Source organism: Theobroma cacao, chromosome 9 (genome assembly GCF_053813885.1).
Source record: "Theobroma cacao isolate CCN51 chromosome 9, ASM5381388v1, whole genome shotgun sequence".
Lineage (NCBI taxonomy): Eukaryota > Viridiplantae > Streptophyta > Magnoliopsida > Malvales > Malvaceae > Theobroma > Theobroma cacao.
This window is the reverse complement of record NC_142647.1, coordinates 44,100,112-44,127,977: the sequence shown is the minus strand read 5'-3', so window position 1 is coordinate 44,127,977 and position 27,866 is coordinate 44,100,112. Positions and strand designations below refer to the sequence as shown.

Below are 27,866 nucleotides of genomic sequence, written 5' to 3'. Positions count from 1 at the left end.
AATGACTATTATCACTTGGCAATCACAATGCATAGATATCGAAGGTGTTGATTTCATTCCTAACAAAATATCTACTAAAAGGTTTTTTAACCACTCAGCCTCGTTACCAGCCAACTCCAAAACTATAAATTCTAATTCCATTGTAAATTTAGCAATTATTGTTGTTTGGCTGTTTTCAAGTTACAGCACACTTACCAAGGGTGAATACATATCCACTTGTAGATTTTATCTCATTTGAATCTGAGATCCAATTAACATCATTGTATCATTCTGATACAGTAAAAATCTATTATCGAAAATACCATAGTTCATGGTACCTCTCAGATGTTTCATTACTCTGCACAAAGCAGTCCAATGATATTAATTAAGACTGTCCATATCAACTCAGTCTACACATAGCATAAGCTACATCAAGTCGAGTATAATTTATCAAATGCATCAAACTCCCAATAATTTGATTATACTAAGATTGAAAAGAAATTAAAAGAAAAAAAGATTAATTAAAAAAGGAAAAAGATCAATGGAATCCTTAAAATCATCCCACAAATCGAAAAATTTTATGCAAAAAAACCATCCCACGAAATAAAATAAAATCAGGAAAAATAAAATCAAAGATTCACAATGAAATCAAGATTCTAAGAAAACACCCATAAAAACCCCAAGAAAACATGGCAACAAGAAGGGAAGAAAAACAATAGAAAAAAAATTACAGAAGAAAAGTGAGCAAAAATAGTGTTCTTGGTTTTTTTAGGCTTTGAAATTTTTAGATTTAGATCTAGGAATTTTGGAGAAGTTTTAGAGAAAATGAGTCTGATTAAAAGATAGATCGACTTGAAAGGGTTTTGGGGGGTGAATCTCGATGAGATTTCGACACCAATTAACGGCGACCGATTATGGAAAGTGCAGCAGCCGATGATGTCTTGGTGAAAGTAAAAGATAAAAGTTTACACCCGAGCATTTGGCTCATTGGTTGGTGCATGATCCCCCTACTTAAAGAGTAGGGTTCGAACCCCCCCCCCCCCCCCCCTTCAATTATAAAAATAAATAAATAAAAGTTTGAGAGAGAGAGAGGAAGGAAGCTCAAATATTTAGGCTTGGTTTTGGTTGTGGGCCAACTTATTTAGGCTTGCTTTGGTTGTTGGGTTGGTTAGTTTATTGTCCAAACCCATTTCAGTTAAATCTTTGGATTACTTGTTGTGGATAGCATTCGACAAGGCCCAATCCCATTCAATTTTTGTTCCATCTACTAGGTGTGGCTTAAACTTTCATCTTACTTTATTTATGTTTATTTTTTTGTTATTTATTTTGCTTTTGTTATAAATAAAATACATAAAATAATAAAAATAAATTTTTGTTTTAGGCCATAATTAGGTTAAAATGAAATTTGTATCACCATAATTGGCAGAATAAAATTATAAAAATAAAAATAATAAAGATTTGTAATAATTTAAAATTAAATCTTTTAAATGGAATTTTTAAGGAAAGTTGTAAAGGGTAATTTTTTTTAAAAAAAATTTAGAGTAAATAATTATGGGACCTTGTCATAAAGGTTAGGGGGTAATTCCATATATTTTTACCAAAAAAGTTTATTTATAAATAATTAATAAAAACATAAATAAATAAATACTTTATATTTTTTAAATATAATTTCATACTGAATGTTTAATACAAAATAAATAGAAGTCTTCTGATGATGGAATTTTGATAATGTTATAAGGGATAACTTTCTTAAAAATTTTAGGTGAGAAAATCTTTCCAAAATTTACCAAAAGTGTTACGGAATTTATGAAGAATTTTCAATATTAAAGGACATTTTATTTATAAAAATGAATTGTAGAAATAATTAAGGGATAAAAACTAGGATATCAAAATAAATTAATTTATTAAGGCTAAAAAGAAAACACATAATTAATTAGGTACCTTTGAATGGGTGTCGTAAGGGTGCTAATCTTTTCCTTACATGTAATTGTGCTTCTAAACCTAATCAGTTTTGTAGATCGGAACCTATTTTTTTAATTAACTTAAGTTAAGCTTAAGACATCATTAGAAAAATAAATTCAATTAGGTGGTTAATCGCACTTAAACAAAAAAAAAATTGATGATGATTCTTTTTATGTCAAACGTCTGAGTTTTAGGACTCATATATTATGACACACCCAAAATAACATTGGTTTCTTCCTAATCTTTCATATCAAATTTAGAAGTTAAAAAACATTTTGTTTTATTGACAACATCAATGCATGTATCAAAAATAAGCATATCATCAACATATAAACTAACAATCACACATTTACAATCAATAGTTTTTGTATACAGACATTTATCAACTCTAACAGTAGAAAATCCATGTCACGACCCGATACTCCCCTTGAGCCCGTGACAACCGCCTCGACGTCCCGATCGACACTCATTACCCAGAATGTCAACCAGAATCTCGTAAGGTTTTAATATCAACTTCTCATTTTCCCTGTGAGCAACTATTACCAAATACCACGTTCTAAAATATTTTAAATTGTTTCCAACTTAAAACAAACAAAATAATAATTTTCGTCTCACAAAGGTATTTTGATCATTTTTCCTTGAAAATTTCGAAACTGGCTGAATTGTAATATACAAGTACAAAACACATAATTCAAAATCAAAATAAATTTGGATGTCTAAAACATTCATTTAAAATGAAATTATGACTATTAGAATAAAATAAAAATATAGAATAAAATATTTAATTTTCTAATAAAATAATATTTTTATAACACTGTGTAAATAATTTTTACAGAGTAAAAGCAAAATAAATTCATACATGCTGTAATACAGATAACCAAAAGTATAAAATTTAATTTACAATGACACGTAGGCCGACGAATGACTAAAAGTATCAAAAGAAATGAACCTACAATTTTTGGATGTGGCAAGTCCAACTATAGTCCTCGCCGATATCAGTTATCTACAATTTATTCTAAACCTAAAATGGGTGGAAATGAGGGTGGTGGGATTATAAAATCCTAGTGAGTAAACAAATATCATTTAAAATATCTAAAGGCGAGTAAAAGGAGACTATTAAAACATTTCATCAAACTGTAATTTATCATCTTTCAACTTATTTCAACCAAATGAAATCAATTTATTTAAATCAAGTAATCAGTATGGCTTCTGAATTTCTTAAAAGCTTGGCTCATGCCAACAATTATTATCATACTCAGTTATTTGGGATACCTTGGCCTAGGGCTATCCCAACTGAGTCCGTCAAGGTTATTAGAAAGTCATGTTTTATTTTGAAAACATAGTCGTTCCTTGGAGTTGGTCGAGCTCCCCCTTAAGTGGTGGTTTGGCATGAAGTGAACTCTAAAAGTTATACATCGAGAGTTACCCTACTCGCCTCTCCAACTGAGGCAAAATATAATAGGATTTACCGTGCCCCTATAATAGGCTAGTCCACGGAAACCCGTCTACTGCAGTAAGCTAATAATTATCCCACCAATCAATAAAATTCAATAACATGATATGGCAATTATTGTAATTCACAGCCTTTCAAGGCTAAATACACATTTCATATATTTGAACACAAATGTTAATTCAACCATTCATGCAAATATTGTCATAAGCCCTTCGATTCAAATCATAAATTTTACAACATAACAAGTGGTCTCCAATTACTCTATTTTTCAAAATCATTATTCAATTTCAAGACAATTTATAAAATCTTTTCCTGTAAACACATTTTGTTTACAAAACACAAAGATTTACCATTTAAACTCATTTTCATAAAATTTCACCAAAACCGATTAAAAACATACTTTAGATAATTAAAATGATGGTAAGGTTACTCACAGTACTAAGAGTTCGATATACTCCTATTCTCGATCTTCAGGCACAATCTCTTTACCCTTGTTAAAGGGCTCACTACCTATACATCATACATGACACGAATTTCAATAAATTGTGTCAATTTATCATAAACTATTTCAGGCTCTATAAATCTATATGAATGCACGAAATGTGATGCAAAATGTCCGAATAGCCATTTAAATACGGTATTCGACCTAATTCGCACTATTCTCGGTGAAATTGGCTAAAACCTCCAATTTAACTCCAAATCAATTTCTTTCACTTTCTACACTCCAATTATACCTAAATTACCTCAGTGACTGTGAATGAGATTCAATTTATCAATCTCGGGCCAATAATCACACATGTCTATACATTAGGTAAAAATTCAGATTTTCACACCAAAATTTCTCATTTAATTTCTAACCTCATCAAACATCAAATATCACTAAAATATCATAAAATATCATCAATTTCAGTCACAATATCCTCCCTAGGAAATTCGGCCATTGATGGTTGATGGGGAAAATGAATTCTTTTCTTATTGTTTTGTTTCTAAATATGCTAAACTAATTAAAAACACTAACATAACTTAAAATCAAATCAATCCAACATCTTTCTCTCTCCATAACCATTTTGACCAGCCATGAATTCACCATGAAAACATGAAATCTAACCATGAAAAATAAGGAGAAATGCATGGGAAAGGTAGATCACAAGTCAAAATCACAAAATTTTACCTTTGATTGCTTGATTCCTTGAAATCCACCAATTTTCCTTTGAATTTTCCCACCTAGGGTTCTTGTTTTTCTTTTCTCCCTTTGTTCTTCCTTTGCTCTTGGTTTGGCCGACCATATGAAGAGAAAATGGGCTGATTTGTGTTAATTTATAAGCCAAATATTTAATAGTTATAAATATGCCATATGTCACAATTTCATTGGTCTATTTTTATTTTTTAACTATTAAGCTTTCTCTCTCCACCATATAAATTCCTTCAATTATTCATGATAATATTGGATAAAATCCATGTGCTGGACAAGTGTCCTGGTGGTGAAAAATTATTGTTTTGGCCTTGGGGTGGCAAAATTACCATTTTACCCCTATGCTTCGAAAAAATATCGAGATTACAAATTTTCAGTTCTCAACCTCAAATCATACTCCAATAAGTCAAATATCATCAAAATCTTTCAAAAAAAATTCTCATCTTGTCCTTGAGTGGCAAAATTACCATTTTACCCCTAGATAGTGAAATTTTCAATTTGACTCCAAATTGGTCCTCAAACTCCGAATCATCATTCTAAGTCATTCTCAGATTTTAAAATTTTCAATTCCACCCTAAAATCTCTATTTGTTCTAGTTCGAGTCTTAAATCAACTTTGTTGTACCTCTAAGTACAATATCGACTTTTGTAAATTCTTCGATACTCTTCTAACATGCAAACATGTTATCCATCACATGTATGTCATGACAAGTATTTTATAAGGTCGGGCTTTACAATCCATTACTAAAAGAAGTTAATCAAATTTCTCATGACATTATTTTGGTGCTTGTTTTAAGCCATATAAAGATTTAATCAATTTACAAACTTTGTTTTCTTGACCAAGAAGAACATATCCCTTGGGTTGTACCATGTAAATTTTTTCTTCTAAATTACCATTTAAAAAAGTTATTTTAACATCCATCTAATGAACAACAAGTTTATAAATATAAGCTAAGGCAATTAAAACATGGATAGATGAAATTCTTGTTATTGGAGCAAAAGTATCAAAATAGTTAATATTTTGTTTTTGAGTAAAACCTTTAGCAACTAATCTAGCTTTGCATTTATTAATAGAACCATCAAGATTAAATTTTCTCTTAAAAATATATTCACAAACAATTGGTTTAACTCCAAGTGGAAATCAACTAATTCCCAAGTTTGATTTTGTAAAATAGAATTAATCTCATTTTTTATAACTTCTTTCTAAAATAGACTTTCTTTAGAAGAAATTGTATTAGTATAAGTTAAAGGATCATTATCTATAAAATAAGCATAAAAATCATTACCAAAAAATTTTCTTTCCTTGGTCTTTTACTCCTCAGATCATCATTTAGTATTTTAAAAACATTATTACTAAAAGGAGTATAAGAAATTGTAACAGTTCTCAATCAAAAAATATGTTTAAAAAATTCAACATTTTTTTATTCAACAATATTATTACAATTAAGAACATCACTTTTTTATTATCATAACTTTGTTGACTATGCTAGATTCTATCTTGCACCAAATTGACAACATTTACAATGATGGCAGCGCTTGCCAAGGTAGAACCTTTGACAGTGGTGGTGGAAGTAGCAACAGCGACAACAACATTATCAGTATGAGAATCTATTATCCTTAAGATTGTTGGATAAAGATCGAAGCAAATGACAACTTAAACTAGTTTGAGGCGTGATACACTATCCTCAAGGATAATTTTTGCCCATTCAGAGTATAAAACTAGGTGCAAAAGGATTGAAACGATTATCTCTTAAGATTTAACAGACTCTTCGCTGATTGTATGAAACTCGGGGCAAAAGGATTAAAGCGATTATCTCTCGATATTTAACAAACTCTTCCTGATTAGTTTGCACAAAATATCAGGGATACAAGAACAACAGAAAATAAAGAAGAAAGAACCTAACAAAGCTAAGATGTTATAAAGAATATTTTGAAAGATACTTTAAAGTTACTGAAAAAATCAGAGACCAAATCAAATTTTGGTAAAGAGGCTTGGTTAAGGAAATAAAAAACATAGCAAAGATACAAAAATATCACTTAGGCGGGGAAAAATCCACATTTTTTCAAAACTTAACCCAATCTCGTGTACACGTGAGTCTATTTTCTTTTCTTGCTTACAATAAGTTCATAATGAGTTTGCTTATATAAAGCACTATCTTTGTACCTAAGCAATGTGGGATAGAAACCTTATGAAATATTACTATATGTCTAACAACAGATTGTTAGAGCAAAACCTCAATTGTAATTGAAGTTAATATCCATATTCAAAAATCTTTCTAATTTAATTTACTTGTCAACATTCCAAAAAAACATAAGACACATACATGATACATCCTTTCAAATTAGGTTTACATCTCCTCAATACATCAATATATCTCCTTCTTTGATTAAAATTTTTAAACTGTGGATATCATCTCCTTTTTACCCCATTCACTTGAAATGCTTCTCAGTTACTCCTTCGCTTCTTGCTCCTTTTGGGTTTGGGTAAGATCAATTTTTTTTCATTGTTTTTTTTTATATAATCTGACCTAAAATATACGCACTTCATCAATATCAATGGTATCATTAGATTACTCTTTTTAGGATGAAAATTCAACTCTTCTTCACTTTCCTCGAAGTGGGTTTTGATTGAAATTGCAATTAAGTTAATGGGTTTTATGATACCTTATATATGATGTGAATGTGATTGTTTATACATATATAACAATTCAAGTCCATTACTACTAGCAACTTAAGCTTGAACTTTTGAAGACTACGTGATTTAGACTCAAGAAATTACTAGGCCGGTTGGACTTGGGTTATTACAAGTGGTAACAAAGCCTGCGCTAGTCCGATGTAGACTTCCACATTGCTCTAGTGAAATTATAGTCTTGTGAATGATTTGTGGCATTGATGAAGACATCAAAGATTTGAGTGGGAAGGATTCCGATACCCCACATATAATATGTATGTGATTGCTAAGACATATATAACAATCTAAGTCCATTATTACTAGCAACTTGAGTTTGAGCTTTAGAGGGTCACATGATTTAAGCCCGAAAAGTTGCTGAGCAGGTACACTACCAAAAAACAAGGCTTTTCCAACAGAATTTTTCGTTGGAAAAAGGTAAAATTTGATTAGAAATACGTTTTTCCAACGAAATTTTCAATCGGTAATACATTCCGTTGGAAAAGCATTCCCAACGGAAAATTCTGTTGGAAATACTTTTTCAATAAAAAATATCATTGAAAATTCCATTAGTAATATGCCTTTCCAATGAAAATTACTAACCAAAATTTCAGTAATAAATTATCAATTGAATCCCTAATTCACTTTCAAAATTTATAAGAAAAATACGCATTAAAATCGAAAATTCAAAATTGAGTTCATGCTATTAAAAATCATCGTAAACACGTAACACCTAAAATTGTCAAATAAATATAAACATAAAACTAAATATGCTATTGTAATCATAAACCAGGCCCTCTACCCCATTTGAACTGCCTTCTAAGACTAAGCCCTCCACATATGAACCTCCATTGAATGCAAATGTTGGCCTCGCAAGGTTCTATCCCCACCTTTACTCCTTAACAGTCTTCCTCCTCCTGTACCACAATTTGAAGCCACAACCAATAAATGGTTAAACCATGAAAGCAAAACACTCAGACTAAATTGGCTATTTAGTGTAACCTCCCATCTGAAAAGGAAATTCTTAAGTAAAGGCTATTTCAGTTGAAATAGAAGTAACAGTTTGGTGTTAATCTTCTATCTTAAGAGTTTGTTTAACTCCATGTTTCAATTTTAGTTGAAGTGGAACCACAACCATACACAACAACTATACATTGAGCAAATATTAAAAGTTCAGAAAAAGGTAACAAACATTAACAACCCAACAGTTTTAATAGTTTTGCCAAATTAAATCACTTCTTATATTTTGATGGGGCTAGAGAACCTATTATTTGCAAACTTTTGCATAAGTAAAATTATTGAAGGATATTTGTGCACATTCCAAAAATTACATTTCTGAAGTATATATGATTATATCAATAAAGATAGTTGAGAAGATAAAAATAAACAATCAATGTAATAAGAATAAACAAATCTTACTTTGGTAGTTCTATAGCCTCATCAATGGCATGGTCATATTCATCTACATATTAAAATCTCAAAGTAAATGAAACTTTCTTACCATAAATGCATAAGTTATATTGAAAGCAAATTGAGTCAAAGAAAAAAAACTAAAGAATTCCTATATTCATCAGCAATAATAACAACCTTTCTTACAAATGCAAAATTCAAGCATTTAAAAATCAGTTCTGTCACATATTTTACATGACAAAACAGATCATAAGTCAATCAATGTGAATTTTCTAGTGAGCATGTTGAAAGGAAGCTATTAAACTGAACAAAGATAGAACCACATACACAAGTTTATAGTCAAAAGTTGAAATTCATCAAGAAACTATGACACACCATTGGATTATATCAATTGTAGATGCACAATAAAGTGAATGAGTTTACTAAAAGATACAATAAATAAAACAAAAGCACATGACACAATGTGCTACACCAAGATTTTACCAGAGGATGGAAAAAGGGAATTTCAACCTTACCTTTTGAAATTTCTCCACAACAGAAATGGCATTAGTATTAATAGTCTTGCGAATAGCAACTTCTGCTACAATCTTGCTAGTCAAGAGTTTATCCTACCAATGAAATGAAATGACAAAGTAAAACAGCCTCATTAAAAGCTTGATTTGACATCAAGGATAAAGCACAGATTTAGCTAAAACAATGAGAGTATTGTCATTAATATCCATTACAAGCAGTGAGAGTATACAAATCATAAAGTCATCCAGATTACAATGAAGGTGGCATATCCAATAGCAAAAATTTGCCTCACCCATGGCCACCACATGGCAAGTTTCTTGCAAAGTGCAGTCACCCATGCCCCTAAACCCCAATTTCATAAACTAAAATACTTTAAAGAAATAAAACTCCCAAACAAGGCAATATTTATAGGGAAAAAATTGGCAAAATGAAGAAGTCAATAGCTTCACACTTGCCAACAAAAGCAAGCCCATTACGTAAGTAAGTCAGTTAGTTCCATAGGCATTATGACAGTCATTGTTTTTAATGCTATCAATGTAAAATATTTCAATAAAGGCTCCAAAACCAAATAGTAAAGACTCGGCCACAATAAAGACATAACTCTTTATACTTCAAAGATTCCAAAACCAGAAACAAGAAAAGAAATCTAGCATAACAACTCCAGCAAAAATAATGATAAGCGTTTGTTAACCAGTGATAAACAGACCCAGCAGACAAGCAACAATTAAGACAAAACAATCCAAAACATACAAAAAAAAAAAAACAAAACAAACAAAAATCACAGAAAAACACATTCAATCGTTGAAATTGCAAGTTACAAACAAAAAATAAATAAATTTAGGGTTAGTTTTCCTCCATATTTCTTTACAACCAAACAGGAAAAAAATAAAGAGAGAAAGAACAAGAAAAAGGGAGAGAGAGAGAAGAAGAAGAAGACCTTAAGCTCCAAAGCTATAGATCGAAATCGCGGAACCGCAGAGGAAGTGAAGAGTTCGGAGAGCAAAGCAGGGAACGGGGTAGGGATCAATTGCAGAAATGATAATTTGGTAAAGTGATTGACCCACATGGGTTAAGGCTTAGTATTTGAGTCCTTGCTTTGGTTTAGATTTAGACTAAGTTGGTAAATTTTTTATCTAAGTTGAACGGGTTGCAGAGTTAAATATTTTATATTTTATTAATAAATGAATAATTATTAATAGTAATAATTTTTAATATATGTATATTAAACTTTACTTTATAAACTATAAACATTGTAAAAGTAAATAATATCTTTAGATATTTATAATATATTAAATATTAATGTATAAAATAATATTTAATATTATTTATAGCAACCATTTATAGCAACTTTTAATCCACGGTTTTTTGTCTATTACCCAAAGCTAACCCGTCACAACCAACAGTTATTTAAAGTATTTCTTTACTGTCTGTGTCCTATTCAATCATAAACTTCAATGATCCACTTAACTTAAGACTTTTTCCTAATTAAACCAAAGAGTCCCACTCATACATAACTCGCAAGATAATTAAACTCAACACAAATTCTGATATCTACAATCTTTATCCATCACCAATCACTAATATGTTAATTTTATATAATATATATTTATACGTATTACTTTATTATTATATATATGTTATAAAAACTAATATGTTATAAAAAAATGAGATAATAATTACTAATAAAGTTATTAAAATATAATCATATAAATAAAGTTAATAAAGTTACTAATAAAGGTTATAATTACTAATAAACTATTATTAGTTTTTGTTTAATATATTATTTAATTTTATACCCGATTTTTATGAAAGAAAACATTTTTATATTTTTAATATTCTAAAATCCAGTATGTATATATTTAATTTTATTAATATATTTCCTATTAAAGATTATGTAATATAATTTGATATATATTTTGATATTTCCTATTAAAAATTTAAGTCACCATAGCAACACAAATTTTAATATTTTGAATTTTATTAATAATTTATGTTTAAAAATTACTCAATATAAAACATAATGGTATATTACTAAATTTATTATATATATTAATGACACAAATATTATGTAATATAATTTGATATATATTACAAAATTTGTATAATTGCTTATCAATATAATTTTGTAAAAAGTATGATAATAACTAATAAAACTAATAACTGTAATCATATAAATAAAATTACTATAAGTTTACATATAAAACATATTAATATATATATGTATGTAGGATATTTAAATATCTCATATACATACATATATATATATATATATTAACTTATAAAGTTATATCAATTAAAGAATATAACTTGTAATTTCATATTAATACAATAAGTTTTTTTTAATAATGCAGGTTTATATCTATAGTCTAATATAGCTATGATTCTAATTTGTATACATAGATATAATAAACTAATATATTTTAAATATATTAAATTAATAAGTTTATTATATATCTATCTTCTTAATTTATATATATTAACTAATTAATATTATAACATACATAAAGTATTAGTATTTTTTTAAAATTTCTTATTAGATCTTATCATGTGTTTTTTTAAAATTTAAAAATTTATTTTGTTCTTTTTATCAATTTTTTAATGTTATAGAATTAATGAATTTGGAATTATTAATTTATAATTTATGACTCAAGAAAGTTTTCAAAAATGTAAAAAAATAAGCAAAAGAAAATATAATTAAACTTTTAAATATTATAAACTTCACATATGAATATATTTGCTTTTATTAATATCTTATTTTTTATAAAAGATTAATAAAATTTATAAAAAGTTTAAAATATTTTAAGAAAATAAATTAAAAAAATACTATTACCAACGAAAATTTTGTTTAGAAAATTTAGTGGGTTTTCAAAATTTTTTGGGTTCTTTAAATTTTCAAAGGATTTCCAACGGAAAAGTTTCCGTTGGAAATTCTGTTGGAAAATTTGGTGGGAGAAATTTTTTTTTAGCGCTAACCAATTTTCCAACGAATTTTCGACGAAAATATTCGGTTAAAAATCCATCGAAAATCTGTCAAAAAAATAATGACAATTTTTTATTAATATCTTTTGGAAATTCGTTGAAAATTTTTAACAAAATTTTTCAACAAAATTTTTTTCGTAGAAAAAACTTGTTTTTTTTTAGTGGTACTTACACTTGGGTCGTTACAAGTTTCTTTCATTCTTCTGAAATTGAGTTAAAAAAAAGTTAATCCAATAAAAGTAAGAGAGCCAAATAATGGCAAAATGAAAGAAAAAAGTTTTTAAGGTTCGAAAGAGTCCGATAAATGAAGGCCAAAGCAAAAATAAAAGACTTTTGCAAAAGCGGAGAGCACACTTGCTTGAAGTCAGTTGAGAAGCCACCGTACCAACCTAACCACGGCCCATGAATAAAGATGTTCATGAGCCAGTCCAAGTTTCATAGCAAGACTCGCTCCATAACGTGCCAGCCCACTTAGGCCCACAAAATTATGCGAAAAAAATTCAATAAACAACTATTAAATTTGCTAGAATGAAAACTACTCGAGAGGCACTAGATTTTATTGAAAACAAAATCGGTAGACAAAAATTAAATGAAATGTTAATGTGGTTTGGTCAATAATCAACTATTCTATGTTCAATCCTAGCTGAAATGCAACATCAAGCATGAATCAATGAATGAACTTCATCACAAACTATCAGTTTTAAGTTCCAATGTATCCCTAGAGACGTGGGATTTCAACCTTGTTCCACACAAACAAAGTAAAACAAGCTATTCTACTCATTAAATTGTAAGATAGATTCCTATCCAAACTTGAAATGTCTAGCTAGTCTACTCCACCAGCGTAAAAAATATATATAGGATATGCTGCATGCATTTATTGGTTTCTATTTCTTAATTCCTCTATGTATGGCACTAAAACTTGGCTAGAAGTTGAATAAAGAATTTTGTCACTAACATATTCGAAAATGAATAAAGATTTTAAATTCAAATTGTGATAATATATATAATCGTTCACAATGTGTAACTAAATCCTTCTTCATTGTTGTATAGTATATATGGTACTTAAAACTAATCAAGCTTATGCCTGTGTACATCCTTGCTGCATATAGCTATGGGTAAACGATTATAATCCAACGAAAGCTTACCGTACTCTTTTCATTCCAATTTAATTCAAGTCTCTATTTGATTTTTCTACCAAACCAAATCATGTTCTACTGTTTTTTTTTTAAACGTATTTTATTCCTCCATTATCAGTTTATGTCTTGATAAATCTTTAGCTTGACTGACAAAAGACTTTTTTTTTTTTTTAAAAGTCATTAGAAGGTTTCATTAAGAAACAAGGGGGAGAGAAATTCTCCTATACAAAAGCAGACCCTGTGTAGACACTAAAAAATAAATAAAATATATAAATAATAATAAAAAAATAGAGGAGTACTGACAGGGCGTGAACGCCCCTACCAGTACCCGTACTACTACCACTACAGTGCCAGATGCGAAAAACTCGGGCTTGGCAGGGTCGTGGAATGTGCCCCCTCCAAAGGTCAAGAACCGGGTATAAAGGAGAGGGGACACTATAGCAATCGGGGGATCCTGCAAGTCAAAGAAAACAAGCACAACCAAAATTCCTAAGTCTCTAGCAGCCACAACAATCCACCAAAAAAAAAATCAAGAAAAATACATCAAAAAGAGATACCAAAAAATCAAAAAAAATGCGTAATGAGAGAAGGGGAAAATGGATCGGTAGAGAGAGAGAGTGAAAAGGGGCTCGGGTTTGCACCGACAAGAGAAGAGTGAGAGAGGAAGTCCGACCAGCTTTGATTAGGAGAGAGAGTTGGGGGCTCGAGTTTGCGTCGGCAGGAGAAGAGTGAGAGAGAGGAAGCCCGATCGGCATTGATATTGAGAGAGTTTTGAGGGCTCGATTTTGCGTCGGTAAGAGAAGAGTGAGAGAGAGGAAGCTTGACCGGTGCCAATATTGAGAGAGTTTTGAGGGCTCGATTTTGCGTCGAAAAGAGAAGAGTGAGAGAGAGGAAGCCCGATCGGCGTCGATATTTAGAGAGTTTTGGGGGCTTGGGTTTGCTCCGACAGGAGAAGAGTGAGAGAGAGGAAGCCTGATCGGCCCCGATTAGAGGAGAGAGAGAAGGCCGGTCAAGGTAGCCGGCAGCGCTGTCGATTAAAGAGTTGGTTTGGGCGACTGTCGAGCAAGGAGGCAGGAGAGAGAGAAACCAGTAAAAGGAGAGAGAGGTGAAACATTTTTAGAGAGAAGGGAGAGCATTTGGCAGACTAGAGAGAGAAAATAATAAGGGAAAATAAGAGAAGAGAGAAAAAAAAAAGGGTTTATATACTAAGGCTTAGAGCCTAAATGGCGTCGTTTGAGGGAGACTGGTGCACCAAAACGGTGCGTTTGGAGGGGCACCTAGTGGGCCAACAAAGCAGGCTCGAGGGCGATCTTTCCTTGGACTGGTCTTCTTAGGTCACTACTTAAGCCCAAGTCAAGTAAAGGCTTTATTTTTTTTGTAGATCTGTTATGACTTAGATTGGTCCATTTTATTTGTTCTAAATTATTTTAGTATAACATTTTAAATTTTTTAGATGACAGTTTAAACTTAGGAAATTAATATAAATAGAAGAATATAGAAACTAATAGAGCATGGAAAAAAATAAATAAAAAAATATTTTAGAAAATGTTTAGTTATACAAAGAACTTATGTTTAGGAAAATATTTGTTACAAATATATAATAAAATTATAAATAAAATAATAAATAAAATAATGGTAATAAAAAAGGTAAAATAATAATAAATATCATGATATTGACTACAAGTATAATGCCGATGATGGGATGATCAGTCGGGACGAGAGAAGTCGCAATCTCGGGCTTATGTTCCTTAGGCTCGGAATCTGAATTAAGGCTTCACCAGTACGATGGGAGAGCCTTGATTTTAAGATCCCGAAATTTTTATAAATGAAAATTTAACTATACGAAAATCATATTAAAATATATAAAATAATAATAATAATAATAATAATAATAATAATAATAATAAATAATGATTCAAATGTATAGATATAATAATTGTATGAAAAGATAATATCCATGGCATTAAATAAATAGACAAGTAGTATAAACTATCAACAAGAAAGTTCCAAAACAATAAATATTTTCAAAGTTAAACATTAAATATCTAGTGATATAAATTAGGGATAAAAAAATATTATATAAAAGAAATAAAATAGAAAGTAAAAAATGGAATTGAACATATATATATAACTTTAGACATTAGATTTGAATAAAAGATTGCTTACAAAAAATGTATATATAATAATATAATAATAATAAATAATAACATAAAAAAATAATAAAAAATATAAAAATATTAATAATAAAAAATGATAATAAATAAGTTTCTCAGTTCATTAAAAATAACATAGAATCATAAATAATTTATCTAATTATAAAAGGAAAATATAGGAGAAATTTTGGATAAAAATATAAGGTATACAAAAAAAGGATAATAAGGAATAAAATAAAAAATATAATAATGAAAAAAATCATAAAATAAAAATAATAATTAAATAATAATAAATAAAAAAATAGATAATTGCATTAGCATGACATACATATATATTGCATCATGCATATCATTGCATATAAATATTTCTGTTTTCGAGTTTAAGCCCCGATGATGGGATCTTCCGAGGATCTTGCGAAGACAAATATTTTTCGGATAGTTCTCTAGGTGAAAAGATGTCTTCGGGTCCCACCAGTATGATGGGAGGGCTCGAGAAGCATCTTTAATAAAAAGTTTTTGCCCGAATTAGGTTCATTATGCACAAAAATATTATTTTAAAAAGAAAACGTACGATGACTTCGATGACGGGAATTATTCGTCGAATTTGCGAAAGTGAATTTCTCGGATAATTCCCTAGGTGAGAGAATACTCGAGTCCCACCAGTATGATGGCAGATTCAGGAAAATATCCTTGATAAAAGGTTATTCGTCCGGCATATTTATCTCACGCCATGCATTTCATCTTACTTCACATTTGCATTCCATTTTATGATAAATAAGAGATAAAATAAGAGAATCATAACTAAGGAAATATAATAAAAGCCTAATAGGATAATCTAAAAATGGTACCGTTCATGAAACGGGTATTCCGGAGGTGCTAATCCTTCCCCGGGCGTAACCATACTCCCGAGCCTATATCTAGAAAATCGTAAACCAGTTTAAGGCTCTTTTCGGTGGGTTTAAAATTAATTTAAGGTTTCATCGATTAGAATCGAGTCAATAGGTGGTCAATCGCACCTAATAAAAAAGATTGGTGGCGACTCTTAATTTTTTAACTTTTAAGAGTTTTTCACTATCGCGTCTGACGGTCGGGTTCCTGGACCTGCACTTTACGACACCCTAAACAGGACCAAACCACAAATATTGGGAGATATGCCCATTGACACCTAGGTATACCTCCCAATATCCTATGGCACAACATTCCAAATCGATATCAACCTCTCCAGAACAAGGAACAGACACAAAAAGAACCCAAAGTCCTCACTCCTGTAACCACAAAAAACATACAGGAGAAAAAACAGTATCCTATACACATGTACAAAAACCACCCAGCTACCCAACCCACAACCTGCACCAAAAGGTTAAGCTAGAGAGCCATACAAAACCACATTCTGTACACGTAAAACATTCAGGAGTCAAAAAGCCAAATCAGCCTTTAAATTCAGCCAAATCATCAGACCACAAACATCTCCCTGCACCACGACACATTTGGTTCGTGAAATGAAATAAAATAAAATAAAATAATTATTATGTGTGAATAGAATAAAATAAAAATAAAATGGTATAATTATTATGTGGTTTGGTTCATTTAATGAAATAAGATAAAAATTGTTATTATGATTTATTCCAATATTTGATTAATAAAAATAACTTTAAAACAATCAAAGAATAAATGATAAAATGATTAAAACTACCCATTATTATAATATTTGAATTATTTTTTATCAAAAGGGGAAAATGCTTATACCAAAAGACAAAATACCCTTAACTAAAATATAATAAAATATTTATACCGAAAGATTAAATTACCCTTGACTATAATTTAATCACATATTTATACCAAAAAAATAAAATTAGCCTTGACTATATTTTAATAATATTTTCATAAGAATACAAAATAAAAATGCCCTTTATATATATACATATACATATATATTGATTGCTATCCAGAAATTTCAATTCATGAATTATGGGTTCTTTCATATTGTAAGACTTATATCATCATAGTTATGTTAGAATATAGACATATACATGTATCCTAATGATGTTGCAAGATCATTTCAGTAGTTAATATGTTAATTTGCATAAAGTTTCATACAAAAAAAAATTATATTCATGAATTAAGATTGTCATCAGTTCTCAAACTTATGATATGTGAAGGTTACACTTGTCGTTGTTTATTATAAGTGAATTGTTTATTTGCAAATATCCTTTCTGCGTAAGCACAAATCAGTCCTTTTTGCAAAGGTAAAAGCATACAAACTCACCATTTCAGAACGAAGGTAAAAGCAATATCTTTGATCTACGAGTCCACTCTGCTAGTTTTGGTACAAGTACTAGTTGTTTTATTTTGATGGCATTGTAATGCCATTGTAATTTATAATCTATGGATTGTTGTGTATGAGCTTCGACCCACTAATGTTGGTTAGTGTATGGCTCTTGTAACTAGTACACGAGTGTACTTCTGCTAAGTGATATATATATTATGGGTAGTGTGTTAGTACTATGCTTGGATTTGTGTGATGAAATGCATCACTATAGACTTGTGAAATATTGATTATGTCTATGTGCTTGCCATATCTATACGAGGCTTGCTTGAGAATTGTGGGCTTTGCCTATGTGACTCGTGTGTCGGTCTTGGCCCTTGGGGTTTGGGTCGAGACATCCTCCCTCACAGGTCAAGGTTTAATACTGAGAAAAGGGTGGTCTAAAGAAGAGTAGTAGCTGATTTTCAAATGAAAATGAACATTGTATCTATGAAAGTGATTGATTTTGCAAGATTGAGCAACAGCTCTTAATTTTTTTTCTGTTTGTTAACGAGGTTTCTTTGCTTTGACAAGTTGTGCTGTTGAGACTTTTTAGCTCTAACATTCTTCTCTTTGAAGGACTACATTTATTTCATTCACCAAAAATGAAAATCTTATATCCACACAAACACACACTAGAGTGGTGCCCCCACTTTAGTGGGTGTCGATTTTTTTAATCAAGGAACAATAATTCCTTATACATACAACCAGAGTAAACCAACAACGCAAAAGAACAAACCAAAATAAACCAAATTTGAAACACTGAGTAAACAACCAAGCCAAAACAAATAACAAACCAAACCAACCTGCTAAGCAAAAACCAACGTTAAAATCATAAAAGTCAAAAACAACACCAAACGACAGGAAAAAAGAAAAAAATACAAAAAAGTAAAAAAAAAAAAAAACAACACCTCAGCAAATCAAAGAGCAAAGAAAATGAACAAAAAAGCGCCAAAAGAAATAAAGAAAACAAAACAAAATAAATAAAAAAGAAGCACTGGAAAAAGAGGAGAAGAAGATGAAATCAACTAAGAAAGTAAGAAATGAGAAAGGGCGAAGAGGCTAAGGGAGGAAAAACTCTAGAATCACGGTAATTAAAAAGACCAAAATAACATGTACATATATTAAAAATCCAAAATCACCCTCAAGACAAAAGAAAAAATGATTGTGAAAAGACAGAAAAAGCCCAAAAAAACCCACAATCATCAAAAAAGCCATCCTATAATAACCAAAAAAAAAAAACTTGTAGTGGGCTCAATTGAATGACGCTTGTCAGTCAATTAGACACCAATTGGAATACTCCCAATTTATACTCACTTTAATATATATTAGAATATGCTTGTGCGATGTAATTGTGTGAGATAGAGAAATAATGTTTATTCAAATATATTTATATTTCAATAATCATATAGTGCTCACTTTACATAAGCAATTATGAAGTTATTTGTCAATTGTAATGTATATAAAAAGGGTCAAAAATTACATAATTATTTAGTGGTAATCTATTTTAAAAGTTGTGAATGTAGGCTGCAGTAAACAATTTAAGAACACATAAAATACATGATAAGTGACTAATATTTCAATGATTTTAACATTTGGTCTCTGTGGAGCTTCTTTCCCAATAATGATAATAAGCATGCCATCCTCTATAAAACCTTGAAAGAATAACAAAAAAAAAAAAAAAAAAACTAAACTCAATCTCACAAAAGTTTAAGTAGATTGTTGTCTACAATAGAGAAGTATAGCCACATACTTAATCAAATGAGATAAAAAGAAAGAAAAATTTAGAAACTTACTTGAAAAGTTTTTTATTTATGTATGAAAGCAATAACATTATAAAAATAAAAATAATAAAGAATCCAAATAGTAAAAGTTTGAATAAACAAATCAACTGAGATAAAAAGAAAGGAAATTAGAAACTTAGGTGGCGTTTGGTACTTTACAATGCAATGTGATTAAAGGTAATGTGATTGCAGGAAAAATAACATTACAGTATTTGGTATACAGACAAAATAATGATTAAAATGTAAAGAAAATAACATTACAGCGTTTAGTTTATAAGTACTTTACTGAAAATGTAATATTAATTTTCAAAATTACTCATATTTATTAAAATACAAGTTTAATATACTAGTATTTTTTATTGTTAATTTTTATATAATATCATCTCTTAAATATATTTTTAATGTCATATATTTTATTTTCATTTTTTATTATAGTATTATATTTTTATTTTTATTTTTTAATATAATTTTTTATATTATATATTATATTTTAATTTCTTTTACCTATATTATATAAAATTTAATTTTTTTATTTTATTTTATTTTAATTTCTAATTTTTATATTATATATTTTATTTTAATATATTTTATTTTAATTATAATATTATAAAATATTTTTAACAAAGTAATAAAGTTGAAGGTTAAAAATGTTTTTAATAATACTGCAGAGTGTAATGTAATGTGATTGTATTAGTTTTGAACTGTAATTACATTACATCCCTTGGCTGTAATGTGATTATATTGCAATCTTACATTACAGTCGTCTGTTACAAAACAAACATTACAATGTAATTTAATTGGACAAGAATGTGCTTTCACTTCCCTTGTACAAAACGCTACCTTACATCAAAGTTTCTGGTTTCTGTATGGAAGTAATAATATTATAAAAAAATAAAAACCTAAATAATAAAAATAGGATAAACAAAAAATTATGAAATTAATTTTCAATTATTTATTTTTTTATTCTTACCATTTTTTAAACTAATTTCATAAATTTAAATTAATGCATAGATTAAAATAAAATAAATAATTAAAAGATAAAACAGTGGACAAGGAAATAAGATGGAGAAGAAAAGAAAAAAATAAGAGAGATTTTGTTCAATCAATTGAAAAAATCACAAATTTAAATTTATATTTATTTTGCTTGTCTTTGTTCGTACCCTTAACTCTCTCTAATGCTTGTTCTCTCCTCTCTCTCTCCTCTTTCCTCACCCAATTCTCTCAATTTTTTTCTCCAGATTCTTCCTCTGATCAAGAGAGAAAGTAAGAGAACACTTCCACGAAGAGAAGAAAATTCCAAAACCTATGACATTAGGAAAAGTCGGAAGTACCATGACCTCCAAAAATACAAAAACTACAAAAAAATCTTGACTTTGTTAAAAAGGGTAACTATGTCCAATGACTCAATTGACTATGCCACGTGGCCAACAATCAGACCCAAGAGTTGAGTAAAAGTAAACATTTTCCATGAAGGCGTTCCATTAAGCGAACTCTGATTCTGCCGAAGCCTATCAACTTTCTGTCTCTCTCAAGGGTGGGCAATGAAATTTATAATAATTACACCCATAAGTAGCGAAACCTAGATTTTAGACTTTAACGCCGACGGGGACACTCGATATTGTTATACACAGACAGGACTCAGATTACTAGTTTTGAGCTCCCTGCCCTGACCCCTCAGACCAATCTGTTCCAACTCTTAGACTTCAACTACTACGAATGGATACCCTCCATAGAGAAATCCAAACTCCAAATTCAGGTCGCAGACAAGGAGGCGGCTGGATCACCTTCCCCTTCATTATTGGTCGCTTTATTTCTCTCTCGTGCCTAATCAACTCTGTTACACCAACATGCGGATGTATCATTTCCTCCAATGCATGACTTTTGTTATATTTTGTCAATCCAGGGACATTGGCAGGCTTAACACTTGCGGGTGGAGGATGGGTGGCCAACCTCATCGTCTATCTCATTCAAGAATTCAATTTAAAGAGCATTGATGCTGCTCAGGTTTCAAATATAGTGAATGGAGGCTCAAGTCTGTTTCCCATAGTTGGAGCTATCATAGCTGATTCTTTCTTGGGCTGTTTCTCTGTAGTCTCAATATTTTCGTGCATCTCTTTGCTGGTATCCACCTTTCAACCCTTTGACAATACCTAACTTTCCTTCATGCATGTATTTTCTATCATCATACATTAGGTTCAGGACCTGATCAGGGTGTATTCCTGGGTTATCTTGGAGAGAAAATTGATCTATTTATATCATTTTTAAGTTAATTATTACCGTGCTCAACAATGTGAATTTTGTTGTCATTTTCTTTTAGACTCAAAAGCATGATTTGAGCAAAGAGTAATCATGTTGAGGCTCAAACAAAAACATGCAGTTGCATTAAAGCTTTGATCAAGTTCTCGACTTGCTTGTTATTTGTTAATTACCAGAATAGTATGAAAGCAAGGCTGCAAATTGTGATTCTAGATTATTCTTTCTCGTTGTTAATTTATTTTAATCTAGGTAGATTACTGTGGATAATCATCATTAAAGAAGAGTGGAGGTTAACTGTCACCAAGGTCACCTCTGCCTACCTCTCCAAGTTGAGCCACTTTGCTGTTATCCGATATGTTTTCTTTCCACGTTTGCAGGGCACGGGTTTTCTTGCCTTAACCGCTACACTCAATTCATTGAGGCCTCAACCCTGTAACGATGGAGGGATCAGCTTTTGCAAAGCCCCCTTAAAGATTCAATTCCTTGTCCTTTATGCAGGAATAGCTCTGGCAACTATTGGTCTGGGAGGCACGCGTTTTAGTTTAGCAACAATGGGAGCAAACCAATTCCATAAGCCCCAAGAGCAAGGGAGTTTCTTCAATTGGTACTTTTTCACTCTATACACTGCCTCCGTAGTCAGTTCCACAGCGATAGTCTACATTGAGGACAATGTGAGTTGGGGTTTGGGTTTTGGAGTATGCGTTGCTGCTAATTTCATCGGCTTAGCAATTTTCTTGTTGGGAAACCGGTTCTATTTACATGACAAGCCTCAAGGGAGTCCATTCATGAACATAGTTCGTGTTCCAGTGGCTGCTTTTAAGAAAAGAAATTTGCCACTCTCATCCACGAGCCACGACTATTACAACGAACCTACCAATCAACCCACGAATGTGGAGGCTGCAGCACCTAAAAAAGGTTTCAGGTATATATATCATAGATACTACTACCTCTAAACTTAGTCATAAGCCAAGTCTACTTTTATGCATCAAAATTAGAAGCAAATTTCCTAGGTTCCTTTGCTTGTACTATATAATAATAGAATGATGACTAAAAAATAACGGGAAATGCTAAAGTTTATTTTTTTATTTTTAAAAAGAAAAGAACAATAGTCTAAATAATCAGAATAAAGACGTTCATTAAATCTTGCTTTTTAATTTTAAGTTTAAACTATTTAACGTATCCAATAAATAAAATATTATGATATGATATGAAATTAAATCATATTTTTTCATACAAAAATTTCATTGAAGGTGTTAATCTATTAAATTATGTTGAAATAATAATTCGGGAGAGTTGATAGGAATTAGATCTTAGAGGAAACAAAGAAATCCCGATACATCTTTCTCCTTCCCTCCTAGCTCATAGAAAACACAATAAATAAACTCTCTCCCTACATAGTATTTGCCTATAAGAAACGTGTTTAGTGTCGGCAACATGGAATTTACTCTATTTACTTGTCAAAAATCGCAATCAAACATGGCACATTTAGGTGTCACATATTCTAAATTTCCTATCCATCTCCCTGGAAAAAGTTGATAAATTAATCAGAAGTCTTGAGAGGAAGTGTACGGTATAGGGACAATGTTCACTTTAAAACACATAGTCAAGGGTTCCATCTTTTCCTTCCAAAAAGTGGGCATTCAGTCAGTGGAGAGCCCCACCACGTACCTTTGAACAATTGAACCCATCAAATCTTTATTGGGTTTGCTGTTTCTCTAGACTTATTCTTTTCTTTTCATTTTGCTGTTGACATAGCTTTCTTGTCTAATTACTTTTATCTCGTATCGTTTTGAGTGGGCTAAGTCTTTGATCCTCATGATTTCATAGTATGTACAAATATCTATATCTATATCTATATATATATATATATTGATTGCAATCAAACTAGAGTGCTGGGTCTGGTTGTGGTGTTGGTTGGGTGCGCTTAAAATATTTGTGGCAGACCAGTGGAAATATATCAGAGTCCAAGGTGGCGCACCTCATCTACTTATGCATGATTGCTAAGCTAAGCATGCTTGTAACACTGGGACCAACGATCTTAAATCGTACTGAATTTGAGGATAAAAACAAGGATACGGATTCTTGACTCACCCACATCAGATTCATTGATTCCCTATTTGGAAAATTATTGGACACTACTACTATATGATTTAATATAATTTTTAAATAGATACAATGCTCAATAATTATTTTTCATGTCAAATTTGTATTTTTATTGTCACGTTTATGAATGAAAATTTCTCGTCCCGAATGAGCGTCTATTTTTTGCTCTTTTTATAATATTATATCACATGTCCAAGAAATAAAAGTTTATTAATGAAGTGTTTGCTTGTTAAATGTATCTGTCCATTGAACTCTTTTGTTTAATTAGAAAAACACTTGCATGTTTCTCAGCATTAATCGAAAACAACCTTTAAACTTTTGTTCATTAAGCTAAGCATAACCGAAATCATGGCTAAACAATTATGAGTTAATTATAATGCACTTTGGACTCTTTTTGTTGTAGGTTCCTCAACCGTGCATCATTAAAAGCTGAAGGAGACATTGGATCCGATGGCTCAATTGCGAAACCATGGAGTCTTTGCACTGTGCAACATGTAGAAGATCTGAAAAGCTTGATCAGAATTTTCCCACTATGGTCTTCGAGTATATTTTTAAGCATTCCAATAGCAATCCAGGGCAGCCTGACAATACTCCAAGCTCTAAGCACGGATCGTCACCTTGGGCAACATTTCAAAATCCCAGCTGGCTCTGTCCCAGTCATAGTGTTGATTTCCACATCCATTTTCCTGACCCTGATTGATCGGTTCTTGTGTCCTATGTGGCAGAAGCTGACTCGGAAGCCTCCATCAGCCCTCCAGCGAATAGGTGTAGGCCACGTGTTAAACGTGCTTGGCATGGCCGTGTCAGCATTGGTGGAGTCAAAACGGCTCAAAATGGTCCATGCCCACAACCTCCGGTCTCAACCAAGTTCCATAGTACCTATGTCGGCTTTGTGGCTATTTCCCCAACTAGTTTTGGTTGGAGTTGGAGAAGCCTTTCATTTCCCAGGACAAGTTGCACTATATTATCAAGAATTCCCTGCATCTCTGAGAAGCACAGCAACTGCTATGATTGCTATGATTCTTGGGATCGCTTACTACTTAAGCACTGCAATAATTGATTTACTTAGGAGGGTTACAAGCTGGTTACCTGATAACATAAACAATGGAAGGCTAGATACTGTTTATTGGACCTTAACTGTGGTGGGGGTGCTCAACTTTGGTTATTTCCTTGCTTGTGCCAGCTTGTATAAGTATCAAAATGCTGAAAAGGAAGTTGATGATAGTTCTGCTTAAGAAAATATGTTAATGTATTTTCAAAATGAGAAGTTGTCTCACATAATAGAAGGTTATCTTAGCTCAAAGGTTATGTCACATATAGTAATATAGTGTGATTATTAGATTGTAAGTGGGGTTTTTATGTAAATAGTTATATCTCTTAGTAAAATGATATGTTAGAAAAACACTTCTAAATCCAAAGGTTATGAGACAATTGAAAAAACATTACAACTCAAAAATTTGAATATGTAAAGTTATCTTTTCATATTATAGCTTAAAAATTATGTCTTATAAAATAAATATTTATCTTTTCATAAAGTAATTATTGAAACAATACTTTTGTCTAATGATTGGATTTTACAAAATGCAAAAGTATATTTAAGATGAGCAAATAGTGAAAAATAGCCAACTTGATAAGCCCATTTTAAAAATAGCATTCAAGTCAACGGTTTTTACCCAACTTTTGCCATGACTTAACAAAAATCCCTTTAAAACTATTTCAGACAAATTAAATGTTTTCAATTTCTCTCTCCCTTCATCCATCTACTGTGCTCTCCATTTTTCTCTATCGCCATCAAGTTCTATCTAATTTTATCACCATCACCATCTCTCTCTATCTATCTTTCACCATCTCACCATATTGTTGTTAATCTATAAACCAAAGAGTATGACATGGCCGGTAACGACATGTTCTTAAGTTTATTGGGTTACATGCACAAAACCCTCTCTGTGTCTATCTCTCGTAATCTCGTCATATCATCATCGATCTACAAATCAAAGAGTATGGTATAGCCAGTAACAACATCTTCTTGGATTTATTGGTGTTGAGCTTTTCAGTGATTCAAGTCTGGTAAAACATGCCTTTGCGCGTAACAAAATGATCCATGCCTTGACATATAACATCAATAAAAAGAAGAAAGTTTTTGCCTATAATATCTAGTGCTGAAGCTTTGGCTTTGGTGTGTAACATTTGATGCTAAAGCTTTGGTTTTAGTATGTAACATCTACTGTTAAAACTTTGGTGTGTAACATCTACATAGGCTTGTAATGTCGTTTTGTTTTTCTTTTTCGTTATTTTTAGCTATTGTAGAGCACAGTAAACTAAGTTTTTGTTGTGCACTCCACTAACGTTTTGGATTCTTTTATTTTTTGAGACTACATCTACAGATTAGTAATATTTGATATTTTGTAGTTAAATATACATATATATATATATATATATATATATATATAAAGAATCTAAATGAAGGTGAGAGAAAGTTTTTTCCTCCAAAGTTGTTAATCCCTTACTTTGTTGATCTTCTTCCTTTTTGAAAATTTTTAGAGTTTTTAGTTTTCTATAAAATTTTCTTGAAAAATCAATAATGATTTATATTTATAAAACTCGAAGTTGATGGGTTGAAGTTATAAGTGAAATAGAATTTGTAAATTAGAACACCACGCAGAGTTGTTACATGCAAACATATTGTTACACACCATGTTTACATGTAACAACTCTAATGCACTTGGAGTGTAACAAATCTATGGAATATGGCATGGCCTGTAATAACATGATTTTGTACATGTCTGTATGTAACAACATTTTTCTCAAAATAACATATAATAAAATTTTTTGAACATAATGTGTAACAACAACATTTTTTAAACATGACGTGTAATTTGCTCTTTTATATTTCATTAGAACATAAACTCTTAGAGTTAAAGACCTTAAGCATGGCGTGTAACAACTTTTTTTTTCAACATGTCATGTGATAACTTTTTTTGAACATGGCATATAATAACGATATCTTTTAAACATGACTTGTAGCTTGGTCTCTATCTTTATATTTTACTAAAACATAAACTCTTAAAGTTAAATACATTCATGATGGAGATAAAGTTTAAAATCGAAAAGGAATTTGGCATGAAAATGAAGATATATTGAAAAGTTATTCAACCTCAAGTTACTGCAGAGATGAAATGAATTTGAACAAAAAGATATTATCCAAAATCCCCAAATTTGGATAAATAGCTTTTGGAGTTATTTTATTTGTTACATTTCCTGTGATTATAAAAAAAAATGACATATGACAACTTTTTTTTTCAACATAACGTGTAACAACATTTTTTTCAATACATGTACTTGAATATGAAGACGTTTCATTAAGAATAATTTTGTTTAAAAATCTTTTCTCTTAGGTAAAAACCGTTAAAATTTTTTTAAAAAAGTTAGTTTTGGAAAATACTTTATTTTTTAGGGTTAAAAAAATCGTCTTTTAAGAAAAAGGTATCTAGATGAAAATGTTGTATCTTTAAAAAAGAGATATTTACGAGCCTATATAAAGATGCCAACCATTTTGAAACACCAAAACAAATAAAACAAAAAATAGAAAAGTAAAAGCAATAGAAGTGTTATATTCTGAAAATAAACATAAGCACTTAAGTTCCCATCATCTATAAAAGAAATTAAAATTTTTTTGCTATCAAACATATATTTTGTTGCAAAAAGAAAATTTTAAGGCCAAATAACTTTACCAGCCATCAGATATATCTAACGGTCTATTCTTATAAAATGTAAAAATAAAATTAGACGTTTGTTTCATTGTATCCCTAAACGGTGAGTGCAAAATAAATATTAAAAATAACATCTATTAAAAAACTCTTCTTGAAATCAATTTTACCAATTCATTAGATTCCATATGAACATTTGCACCAACAAAATATCTGTTCGACAGCAAAGAAACTTCAATGTAAAATCTTACTGCTTCTTATACTTGT

General features: G+C 30.4%; 1 protein-coding gene and 1 long non-coding RNA gene across 2 annotated transcripts; one reads left to right on the top strand and one right to left on the bottom strand.

Moving 5' to 3' along the window:
* Nucleotides 1–7,925: 7,925 nt before the first annotated feature.
* On the bottom strand, nt 7,926–10,282 carry LOC148761006 (uncharacterized). Its single transcript, XR_016028259.1, has 3 exons — nt 10,114–10,282; nt 9,179–9,271; nt 7,926–8,170 (listed from the first exon to the last, which is right to left on the bottom strand). It is a non-coding gene; the product is annotated as an uncharacterized LOC148761006 (long non-coding RNA).
* Nucleotides 10,283–21,079: 10,797 nt separating this feature from the next.
* On the top strand, nt 21,080–25,132 carry LOC18590117 (protein NRT1/ PTR FAMILY 2.7-like). Its single transcript, XM_018127491.2, has 4 exons — nt 21,080–21,334; nt 21,437–21,654; nt 22,167–22,711; nt 24,296–25,132. The coding sequence occupies exons 1-4, from the start codon at nt 21,250–21,252 to the stop codon at nt 25,125–25,127; spliced, it is 1,680 nt and encodes a 559-aa protein (XP_017982980.2). The 5' UTR covers nt 21,080–21,249; the 3' UTR covers nt 25,128–25,132.
* The last annotated feature ends 2,734 nt before the right edge of the window (nt 25,133–27,866 follow it).

What these genes read in the sequence shown, in the direction of transcription:
- LOC18590117 (XM_018127491.2), top strand. Translation starts at nt 21,250, where the DNA reads ATGGATACCCTCCATAGAGAAATCCAAACTCCAAATTCAGGTCGCAGA. An exon ending in CACCTTCCCCTTCATTATTG is followed by an intron (nt 21,335 to 21,436) that starts GTCGCTTTATTT and finishes TTGTCAATCCAG; the next exon opens with GGACATTGGCAGGCTTAACA. An exon ending in TTTCGTGCATCTCTTTGCTG is followed by an intron (nt 21,655 to 22,166) that starts GTATCCACCTTT and finishes CCACGTTTGCAG; the next exon opens with GGCACGGGTTTTCTTGCCTT.